This window comes from Hemiscyllium ocellatum, chromosome 24, assembly GCF_020745735.1.
Source record: "Hemiscyllium ocellatum isolate sHemOce1 chromosome 24, sHemOce1.pat.X.cur, whole genome shotgun sequence".
NCBI lineage: Eukaryota > Metazoa > Chordata > Chondrichthyes > Orectolobiformes > Hemiscylliidae > Hemiscyllium > Hemiscyllium ocellatum.
In genome coordinates this window covers 14,157,122-14,169,049 of record NC_083424.1, presented here as the reverse complement: position 1 = coordinate 14,169,049, position 11,928 = coordinate 14,157,122, and the positions used below count along the sequence as shown (strand labels likewise).

General features: G+C 41.8%; 1 protein-coding gene across 3 annotated transcripts in view; it reads left to right on the top strand.

Annotated features, from left to right (window-relative positions):
* acacb (acetyl-CoA carboxylase beta) overlaps positions 1–11,928 on the top strand; it is a 129,557-nt gene that overhangs the window by 106,136 nt on the left and 11,493 nt on the right. For 2 of the 3 annotated variants that reach the window (XM_060843485.1, XM_060843486.1), the window contains 6 exons: positions 375–471; positions 2,319–2,454; positions 3,176–3,353; positions 7,333–7,445; positions 7,558–7,712; positions 8,939–9,109. In XM_060843485.1, the coding sequence (XP_060699468.1) occupies positions 375–471; positions 2,319–2,454; positions 3,176–3,353; positions 7,333–7,445; positions 7,558–7,712; positions 8,939–9,109 (850 nt within the window). Of the gene's footprint in view, positions 1–374; positions 472–2,318; positions 2,455–3,175; positions 3,354–7,332; positions 7,446–7,557; positions 7,713–8,938; positions 9,110–11,928 lie in introns of those variants that run through there. The other variant, XM_060843487.1, reaches the window with a different exon arrangement.

Genomic DNA, 11,928 nt, shown 5'->3' with positions numbered 1-11,928 from the left:
CTGTGTGTTGATGTGAGTGTAGGGAGGGTGTATGTGTGTGTGAGAAAGAGCGTGTGTACAAGAGAGGGTCTGCATGAGTGTGACTCTATGCACGCACACATGCAAACACACTCTCTCATTCACGCTCACATGCACATACTCACAAGCACATGCTCACATGCACACATTCACGTTCTCTCTCTCTCAAGCACGCGCATACACATATAAGTCTATGGGGTGAATTTGCATTTGCAGAATTGTATTTGCGGATACATTCCATTTTGCTCAAAAAACACCCAATCTGCAGGCAGTCAATCCATGTAACATGTAGCTGCTTAAAAGCTACTATTTAGTTCAAGTGATCCTGAATTTGAGCGTATGATTACCTTGCACAGGTTAGGTGGGATCCCTGTGGGGGTTATCGCTGTGGAGACTCGAACAGTTGAATTGACGAATCCAGCAGATCCAGCTGATCCAGAATCAGAATCAAAAGTGAGTAGGTGATCATTTTGGAGAAGGAGGGTTTTAGATTAATTGGGAAAAATATCAACTTTTACTGATGTGGATGGCTAAGCTGCCTGAATTAGTTCAGTTCAAGCAAACACCTTTGGCTGAACTAATCTGTACTAATGTTTCGGTAGTTGATCTTAACTGAGCAGTAATTGGTGTGCTGTGTTTGGCATATCTGAGCTGAGGAGTGGGGGTGAGGGGGAAACCAGTGTGAGTAAAGGTAAAGTTGCTATAGTCTCAGAGGACCTGGGCTGCACTGTCATTAGAGAGAGACAGCTGGTGGTGGTTTGACCTGAGGGTCACCATGCAGGTAGTGTCTTTACCTCTGGGATAGAAGGTCCAACTTTAAAACCCACTTACACCAGACGTGTTCAAAAAAGTTGATTTTATTTTTAACCTGCTTCTGATCACAGTCTAATGAGTTTTGCAAGAGAAAGGAGAAAGTGAGGACTGCAGATACTGGAGATCAGAGTCCAAGAATGTGGTGCTGGAAAAGCACTGCCAGTCAAGCAGCATCGGAGGAGCAGAAGAGTCAACATTTCTGGCATAAGCTTCTGATGAAGAGCTTATGCTTGAAACGTCGTCTCTCCTGCTCCTCAGATGCTGCCTGACCGGTTGTACTTTTCCAGCACCTCACTCTTTGAAGATAATTTCCACAGTTGATTATGGCCTAACATGGTCATGATGTCTGCTGCGTTAAGTATCTCGCCGACTTTCAGTCCGATGAGGGATAGTTATTACTGGGGGCAGGGACAGATATCACCAGCCCCAGTGCTGATCCTGGACAAGGCCCTTGACCTAAAGATCTCAAGCCCCCTAGAGGCCCAGGCCCCATCTACTTTTCCCTAATGTAACCCCTGGACCTGGTTATATAAGCCAGTGAAATAGCCTATTGGCATTTCCAACCTTGGCTGATGTATGAAAACTGGGCAGGAAGCAAAAAGGCTATCAGGTTGGTGAATAACGATTCAGTTCAAGTGCTATCTTGCAGCAGAAGAGGGTCTAATATAGAACGCAAGTGAAATTAAAGTTCTCCAAATTGCCGAGGAATTTTCGAAAACTCCAGAGCAGGAGAAGAAAACAAATTAATGGTCCAAAATTTGCTGTGATCAGTCAATCATCAGCACCATTTCTTCATTAGATTTGCCCTTTCCCATTTCATCTTGGTTAAGTTTTGCAGTGCACATTGTTTCTAACGTGCAGTTATGCAATGCAGCGCCTTCAACAGGGCATCTGGGATTTGAACAATCAAAGCATGTAACCATATCTTTGAAATCAATCACTTTCAAGGATTGCAGTTGAACAACACATGGTGTGAACACTTGAATGGTGAATTCAATGTCAAATGAGGTACAGAAGGAGAAATTAACAGAGAGAAGGAAAATTTGGATTAAGAGAAGGGGAAAGGAGAGATAGAAATATATTTCTAAAATTCAAAGTTTCCAATCGTAGTTGAAACATGAAAAAAAATGAAAGTCCACACTTATAATAATTAATTTCCAGTGTCAGAGAGATTGACTGACTGGCAGTAATTGACATTTATGTTATTAAGTGGCTACTTGGACAGAATGGATATTCCTAATTTTCTGTGGTAAATATGCAGGCAAGTACTGGAAACTTATGCCATTCAATGCACTTGAACAGTGAATCAGCGAGCGAGATGCAGTTTTCATGAAGCAGACAGGACTCAAAATTTTGAATTTTCACATCTCTCTTTGCTGTTGTTATTTTGACAGCAAATTTTGGCAGAGTAATGTGCTGCTACAGTCCTCAAATAGTGAATTTCTCAATTTATTCAACTGATGGTCTTTTTCTGTTTGATTCAACAGATTGTTCAGCAAGCTGGACAGGTATGGTTTCCAGACTCAGCTTTCAAAACTGCACAGGTCATTAAGGACTTTAAACGAGAACGGCTTCCCCTTATTGTATTTGCTAACTGGAGAGGGTTTTCTGGTGGAATGAAAGGTAAGGTCTGTGATTTTATGTAAACAAGTTATTTCAGAATTACGGATCATAACTGTTACATTCATGTGCTAAACAGAACATTACATGATAATCAGTAATGTACTTAGTGACATATTCCTCAGTGGTTATAGTAAGGACAGCAAATATCGTTAGGAAAGAGATATGAAATGTTTTTAAAAAGGGACAGTATTCTAAATAACTTTAATCGTTACCATAAGTTCCAATTCGTCTATATTATTTGCTGTTAATACTTTACTTCACACCAGACATTGCGTAGAAAGGAGGTTAGAACACAGAAACAAGCAGTCTGTCTCAGAACTTTCCTTCCACGTGAGCAAATAGTTCTACAAATATTTACAGAAAGGAATGTGTAAATTAATCAGCAACAAAAGGACATAAAAGACAAAACAGAAAGGAGACTAGGAATTTCACAATGTGGTGAAATCTTACACATAGTTTTATCTGTGAAGATTGCGGTGAAAAATTAGAAAAGTAGGTCTGTTAACAGAAAAATTATCTGTTTATGTGGCACAGCTACACTTAAAGGTTGTAGAGACCTATCATATGAAATGAAATTTCTCTACTTCTTTTCATTTTCATAAAATGCAACAGAAACTTGACTAATCCTCAGGGGAAATACTATGTATGGTTGCCCATCTGCTGAGTTCATGATGAATCCAAAACGGACTGTCTGAATTCCTTTCTTGTCCTTTTTCATCAGATATGTATGATCAGGTTCTGAAGTTTGGTGCCAGTATCGTAGATAGTTTAAGGGAGTTCCAGCAGCCTGTGCTCGTATACATCCCACCTCATGCTGAACTCCGAGGTGGCTCGTGGGCAGTGATTGATCCTACAATCAATCCACTTTACATAGAACTCTATGCGGACCAAGAAAGCAGGTACTGATAAAAGATTCCATTGTCAGGTAAATGTATCATGCCCCTACCAAAATATTTGCATGATGCTAAGTCAGTTTGGATATTTTTCTCCTCTTCTCTCATATATTCATTTGGCTAATATCACCTGAAATACAGAAACCTAGAAAATGCAAGCTGGAGTAGGCCATTCAGCCCTTCGAGCCTGCTCCACTATTCAATATGTAGGGGAATGGGTCTGGGTGGGTTACTCTTAAGAGGGTCGGTGTGGACTTGTTAGAATCATAGAGTCATAGAGATGTACAGCACGGAAACAGACCCTTTGGTCCAACCTGTCCATGCTGACCAGATATTCCAACCCAATCTAGTCCCACCTGCCAGCACCCAGCCCATATCCCTCAAAACCCTTCCAATTCATATACCCATCCAAATGCCTCTTAAATGTTGCAATTGTACCAGCCTCAACCACATCCGCTGGCAGCTCATTCCATACACGTGCCATCCTCTGTGTGAAAAAGTTGCCCTTTAGGTCTCTTTTATATCATTCCCCTCTCACCCTAAACCTATGCCTTCTATTTCTGGACTCCTGACCTAGGGAAAAGACTTTGTCTATTTACCCTATCCATGCCCCTCATAATTTTGTAAACCTTCATAAGGTCACCCCTCAGCCTTCGACGCTCCTGGGAAAACAGCCCCAGTCTGTTCAGCCTCTCCCTATAGCTCAAATCCTTCAATCCTGGCAACATCCTTGTAAATCTTTTCTGAACCCTTTCAAGTTTCACAACAGCTTTCCGATAGGAAGGAGACCAGAATTGCATGCAATATTCCAACAGTGGCCTAACCAATGTCCTGTACAGCCGCAACATGACCTCCCAATTCCTGTACTCAATACTCTGACCAATAAAAGAAAGCATACCAAATGCCTTCTTCACTATCCTAACTACCTGCAACTCCACTTTCAAGGAGCTATGAACCTGCACTCCAAGGTATGTTTGTTCAGCAACATTTCCTAGGACCTTACCATTAAGTGTATAAATCCTGCTAAGATTTGCTTTCCCAAAATGCAGCACCTCGCATTTATGTGAATTAAACTCCATCTGCCACTTCTCAGCTCATTGGCCCATCTGGTCAAGATCCTGTTGTAATCTGAGGTAACCCTCTTCGCTGTCCACTACACCTCCAATTTTGGTGTCATCTGTAAACTTACTAACTGTACCTCTTATGCTCGCATCCAAATTATTTATGTAAATGACAAAAAGTAGAGGATCCTTGTGACACTCCACTGGTCACAGGCCTCCAGTCTGTAAAACACCCCTCCACCACCACCCTCTGTCTTCTACCTTTGAGCCAGTTTTGATGGGCCGAAGAGCCTGTTTCCAAACTGTAGGGAATCTAATCTTTACATGACCATGGCTAGCCATTCAACTCAGTACCCTGTTCCTATTTTCTCCCCATACCATTTGGTCTCTTTAGCCAAGAACTATTTCTAACTCTTCCTTGAAAATATTCAGTATTTTGACCTCAACCGCTTTCTGTGTCAGAGAACTCCACAGGCTCACCACTCTCTGGGTGAAGAAGTCTTTCCTCACCTCACTCCCATTGGCCTTCCCTTGAACTGTAACCCTTGGTTCCAGACTCCGTGATCATTGGGACAATCCTTCCTGCATTTATCCTGTCTAGTCCTGTAGAATTTTATCTGTTTCTATGAGATCCTGTCCCCCACCCACCGCCTTATTCTTCTAAACTTGAGTGAATATATCCTAATCAATCCAGACTCTTTTCATGTGTCAAGAGTGTGGTGCTGGAAAAGCATAGCAGGTCAGGCAGCATCCGAGGAACAGGAGAACCAACGTTTCAGGCAAGAGCCCTTCATCAGGAATGGCATCAGATTCCTGATGAAGGGCTCTTGCCCGAAACGTCGATTCTCCTGCTCCTCGGATGCTGCCTGACTGGCTGTGCTTTTCCAGCACCAAACTGTTGACTCTGATCTCTAGCATCTGCAGTCCTCACTTTCTCCTCTTTTCATGTGCCAGTCCTGCCATCCCAGATATCAGTATGGTAAACTTTTGTTGCACTCCTTTCATAGTCAGAACAGTCATCTCCAGAGAAGGAGACCAAAGCTGCACATGATAATCCAGCGTGTTCTCACCAAGGCCCTGTACAATTGCAGAAGACGTTCCTGCTCCTGTGCTGAAATCCTATCCCTGTGAAGGTCAATATGCAATTTGCATTATTGCCAATTTTGATAGGTTAAATGGGGGACAGTTGCATAGTGGTGATGTCTCTGGACTAGCAATCCAGAAGGTCAAGATAATTTTCTTGGGATATGGGTTCAGATTTCACCATTATAGCTGGCAGGCTATAATATTATCATCGATTGCTGTAAAAGCCCTACTGGTTCATTGATATCTCCTGGGGAAAGAAATCCATTGTCTTTACCTGGTCTGGCCTGCATGCAACTCCAGACAAACAGCAATGTGGTTGTGTTTTAACTGCCATCTGAAACTTAGCAACACTCAGTTCAAAGGAAACTGGGGATGGACAACAGATGCTGGTCTTTGCAATGATACCTATATCCCTCAAAGAATAAACGGTGAGAAAAATCTACGTATGTAGTTTAGCTGGTGGGACAATATAGTATCTTGTTTCACTAGGAGAAAGTGAGGACTGCAGATGTTGGAGATCAGAGCTGAAAATGTGGTGCTGGAAAAACGCAGCAGGTCAGGCAGCATCCAAGGAGCAGGAGAATCGACGTTTCGGGCATGAGCCCTTCTTCAGGAATGAGGAGAGTGTGCCAAGCAGGCTAAGATGAAAGGTAGGGAGGAGGGACTTTGGGGAGGGGTGTTGGAAATGCGATAGGTGGAAGGAGGTTAAGGTGAGGGTGATAGGCTGGTGTAGGGGTGGGGGCGGAGAGGTCAGGAAGAAGATTGCAGTTAGGAAGATGGTGCTGAGTTCGAGGGTTGGGACTGAGACAAGGTGGGGGGAGGGGAAATGAGGGAACTGGAGAAATCTGAGTTCATCCCTTGTGGTTGGAGGGTTCCCGCCTAGGAACCCTCCAACCACAAGGGATGATCTCAGATTTCTCCAGTTTCCTCATTTTCCCCTTCCCCCACCTTGTCTCAGTCCCAACCCTCGAACTCAGCACCACTTTCCTAACCTGCAATCTACTTCCTGACCTTTCCACCCACTCCCATTCCGGCCAATCACCCTCACCTTAACCTCCTTCTACTTATCGCATTTCCAACGCCCCTCCCCCAAGTCCCTCCTCCCTAGCTTTTATCTTAGCCTGCTTGGCACACTCTCCTCATTCCTGAAGAAGGGCTCATGCCCGAAACGTCGATTTTCCTGCTCCTTGGATGCTGCCTGACCTGCTGCGCTTTTCCAGCACCACATTTTCAGCTCTTGTTTCACTAGGTATTGTATGCCATGAAATTGAATTATACGTTCCTTATTATTATAAAGCACACAGTCAGGAAGATAATGACATTGTGGGATAGTGCAATTTGGGTGATAGCAATTTGGCAGCCATTTTTCATCTCTCTTACTTCCAATAACTATTGGAACTGCATCCAAATGAAGGCAATGTGCTTGCAGAAGAGAGCAGCAAGTTGGCAATAAGAAAAAAGATGAATGAGTAAAACCATTATCTTCATTTGAATGCAGTTCCACAGTTGTTGGAAGTAAGAGAAATGCAAAATGGCTGCCAAATTGCTATCACCCAAATTGTACTATCCCGCAACATCATTATTCACCATACTGTGTGCTTTATAATAATAAGGAGCAGATTATGTCCTAGGGTAGTGCTTTACACTGAAGAACCTAAAAAGGTTGAGTGGGATTAGAAAAATGAGGTCTCTCCTGAAAGGGAGAGGTAGCATTTTAGTTTTTCGTTTACTGCAAACACAAATTTGATGCCCTTATCAAAATTAGCTATTGATTGTTGCTATGATTAAACATGAAACCTAGGAATACGAGGGAATTTTCTCCTTTTCTCATGCCTCAGGGGTGGTGTGCTAGAGCCTGAAGGCACTGTGGAGATCAAGTTCAGACGGAAAGACTTGGTGAAGACAATGAGGAGAATTGATGCCATTTATTCAGGCCTTGCTGACCAGTTGGGTAAGAAAAACGCGCACTCTGTTATCAAAGTGTCCCCATTTTAAATATGGGCACCTCTCCTCGTCTATGTTATAACTTGATGTGCTGACCTGGGCTTGCTTAATTTTTGTAGGTTCCCTGGAGCTGTCACAGAAAATCCGTAAGGAGTTAGAAGCCAAATTGAAAGCTCGAGAAGAGTTCCTTCTTCCAATTTACCACCAAGTGGCAACCCAGTTTGCCAATCTTCATGATACACCTGGCCGGATGCAGGAGAAAGGAGTTATTACGGTGAAAGAGGCTTTCACCTTCATCTTCTTGATCTTATTACAGGGCAGTTAATTGGAAAGTGGGGCAGAAGTACTGTGGTGTAGAATATTGTTTAACAGCCATGATTTCCTTTACAATGAGGTCCTCATCCACACTGCCCTATGGGGAGAGGGATTTTATGGCAGCAACACATTTACCAGGTTACTTAGGATGGGAGCTGGGGTTTGTGAGTGGAATACAGGGTAGGAGTGGAGGGCACGCTTTGTACCTGATGTTGTCCATAGGATAACATCCTGACCTTGACCTTGAAAAGTGGAAGCCTCTGGGAAAATGCAGGTCTTCAGTTGATTGCTCAGCACTTTCGGTCTTCATCATGTTAAGTCTTCCAAGAAAGATATTGGCAGCCCTGGGATGTAAACAGGCTCCATGCTATAACCCATCACAAATCAATTTGTATGTGTGTCAGAACACAATGCAGGACGATATAAAATAGCTATTTGTAAGTACGAGGAAATATATGCACATTGAAATTTTAAGATTAATTTTGATACAACCTTATATGGAATTGCATTTGAAAGTACGAGCTTTTGTAAGTGGACGTTCATAAATCAGGGATCATCTGCAGATAATGACTACAGGAGAAGGGAAAACTACCTCAATGAAAGGCTGAAAGATAACCCTTACATAACCCATTAGGATCGCATTAAAAACTTTTAATAGGTTGTAGCTTGGAAGATCTTACTGGTTCAGAGATCCATGATATTAAAGTTTTGCCATTCACTCATATTCTTGCAAGTTTGTATGCTGCATTGCCTTGGCTGGGTAAGAATTATTTGTGGTGTTTAGCAAATGCCTTTGATTCAAACTGAACTTCTTCACTTCATGTGAAATAAGATTTCACTGTCTTTGTATGTTACACATTTTGCATTCTTCTTTATTTTCCCCATGGGCATCCTAACCTAAGACTCAAGATTGTTCTTGATGGTTCTAAAGGCATTTCCAATTTCTGCAGTTGTTAGGGATTGGGGTAAGAGGTGCTCAAAGAAAGCTTGGCGTTTTGGTTTGGGTGTGGGGCTGGTTGGAAGGAAGAAGTAATGAGATGTGCCTATAACCTCCACAGTTGCTGTTTATTTTTTGCCCTCACTGATGCGATGATTTGTAGCAAAAGGGTGACTTCTTGTAGCACAGTTCCCAGTGCTGCTGTCAAGCTTATTTGGATCTGAATGTAGCTTTTTGTTCTGATTCAGGATATCCTCGAGTGGAAGACCGTGCGCACGTTCTTCTACTGGCGTCTCCGCCGTCTACTGCTTGAAGAAATGGTGAAACAAGAGATTATAAAAGTCAATCCAGAGCTGAGTGATGGCCATATTCAGTCAATGCTGCGGAGGTGGTTTGTAGAGACAGAGGGAACTGTCAAGGTCAGTGGAGAATAGATAGCACTGCTTATATGAAGGTGTTATCAGCCCAGTCTTTCTAAATTTGAAATTCGTTAAGGTGGTGATACTTCAACATTTTGAAAAGTTTTCTGTCTTGAGTCCAGTGTGCACATGAGGTACATACTAGTTCTGTTTCGTGGACTTGTATAGCATGTACAACATTGAGCCAGTAATCTCTGCTTTGATATTAACCCAAAACACACAGTAGTCCTAATCCCATAAAGCTCCTCTTTCCTACCATTTTATCTGCTTTCTCATTTAAGCATCTATCTTAAATGCAATGTTATGGAAAAAGTTAAGGTGGTTAGGGGGAGGGCTTAACAGAAGTTACTAAAATTTCCAGAACAAGTAATAGGACAGAGAGTATAGAAATGATCATGAATTTTCAGGCACAGCAGATAAGGGGACATCTCTGAGAAGGTGTTCAGTCAATGCAGGACTGAGGGTTTTATACTTAAATGTCCACATTTTACAAAATAAACATGAGCTTGTAGCGCAGATTGAAATTGTCAGGCATGATGTTGTGGGTATCACACAGAGACGTGACTGCAAGAGGGGCGGGCTGGGAACTAAATATCCAAGGTTACACAACCTATCGATAGGACAGGCACATGGGCAGGGGGAAAGGGTTGCCTTGTTAGTAAGAAATAAAATTAAATCAATAACAAGAAGTAATATAGGGTAAGAAGGCATAGAATCTGTGTGGATAGAGTTGAAGAATAGCAAAGGATAAAATACCTTGATGGGAGTTATGTGCAACCTCCCAGCAGTAGTCAGGATGTGGGGTAGAAAATAAATCAGGAGATAGAAGAAGTATGCAAGAAAGACATTGTTACAAAAATCATGGGGCCTTCAATAGGAAGGTGGAATGGGAAAATCAGGTTGGTAACGGATCTCAAGGAAATTAATTCATGGAACGTCTGTATGATGATCTTCTTTGAGCACCTATGGTAGAGCCCACTGGAATATAGGCAATTCTGGATTTAGTGGTGTGTAAAGAGGCAGACTTGATTAGGGAGCTAATGTGAAGAAACACTTAGAGAGTGATCATAATATGATTGAATTCACCCTCCATTTTGAGTGGGAGAAACTGGAGTCCGATGTAATGGTATAATAATTGAGTAACGATAACAATAAAGAGATGAGGGAGGAGCTAGCCAGAGTTGATTGGAAGGCGAGCTTTGCAGAGAACACAGTGGAATGTCAATGGCAGAGATTTCTTGGGTAATTCGGGAGGCACAGGAGAAATTCATGCCAAGGAAGAAGAAACATACTAAGGGGAGGACGAGGCAACCGTGACCATGGCTGACTAGGAAAGTTAGGGACAGCGTTAAAACAAAAGAAAAATCATATATTGTGGTGAAGATTAGTGGGAAGCCAAAGGATTGCAAAGCCTTTAAAAACTAAAAAAAGCAATAAGGGAGGAAATATAAGAGTAAGCTAGCAAGTATAAGAGAAGATTGCAAGAGTCTTTTTTTAAGATGTCCAAAATGTGACAGAGATGCAAGAGTTAACATTAGACTGTTGGAAAATGAGACTGGAGAAGTAGCAATGGGGTACAAAGAAATAGTGAAGAAACGGAATAAGTACTTTGCATCTGTTTTCACAGTGAAAGACATCAGCAGCATACCAGAACTTCAAGAGAGTCAGGGGGTAGAGCTGAGTGCAGTGGCATCACTAAGGAGAAGGTGCTGGGAAAACTGAAAGGTCTGAAGGTGGATAAATACCCCGACCAAATGGACTACACTCCAGAGTTCTGAAGGAGATAGCTGAGAAGGCATTGGTGGTGATCTTTCAAGAACCACTAGAGGACTGGAAAATTGCTAATGGAGCACCTCTGTTAAGAAGGGAGGGAAGCAGAAGATGGGAAATTGTAGGTCAGTTAGCCTGACGTCGGGTCATTAGTAAGATTTTAGTTCAATTCAGTTTAAGATTGTGAGTACTAGGACATGTATGGTAAAATAGGGCTGAGTCGGCACAGTTTCATCAAGGGGAGATCATGCCTTTGCAAATTCGTTAGAATTCTTTGAGAAGATAACAAGCAACTTAGACAAAGAAGAGCCTTTCTAGAATCTCCTATAACAATTACTTTTTTGAATCTTGACAAACCCCGCTTAACAGAAGATTCATTCTTGGTGCCCAAAATCTGGCTGCTACTTCTATTTTCCTCTGAGAGACTTACAGATTTTTGTATACTTTAAGGCAAAAGTTGACAAACAATCGAACCAAATGATTATGAATGAGGAAATGAGAGTGATTGCTTTAGTGTGTAGCTGGCAGATGTACAATGGATCAAATAGCCATGTTATGTGCTTTAAACCTCAAGTGCACTCATGAGAATGAGCAGTAATTAAATTTTGAGCATCTAATTCTAAACAAATCAGGTCAACAGGTTTATTCAAATAAATGTTCTCATTTTTCTTTAACATATTCTAAACTTAATGTGTTGCTTATATATGTAAAAGATAGCAGAGTTTAAACAACTGCCAATCACCACCACTTCAACAGGATATGATATATTAGCCCCATGACTATAAACAGCAGGATTAAGAGTCAGTTGTACTATGCATTTGCCTCCCAGTGAGTATCATTTGTATATAGTCTTATCTTCATATAATGGGTATACATTATTGATTAACCAACTGGTGTCTTTTAATTGGCACATTGACATTGAAGACCTCAATACTAATTGCCTTATTATGGAATGATTTGGAAAAATGAGTTAGCCTGTCAATAAGAACATTTTGGGCCTGTAATTAGCATTCATAGATATTCCATAATCTATTTGACTTACGGGCTAA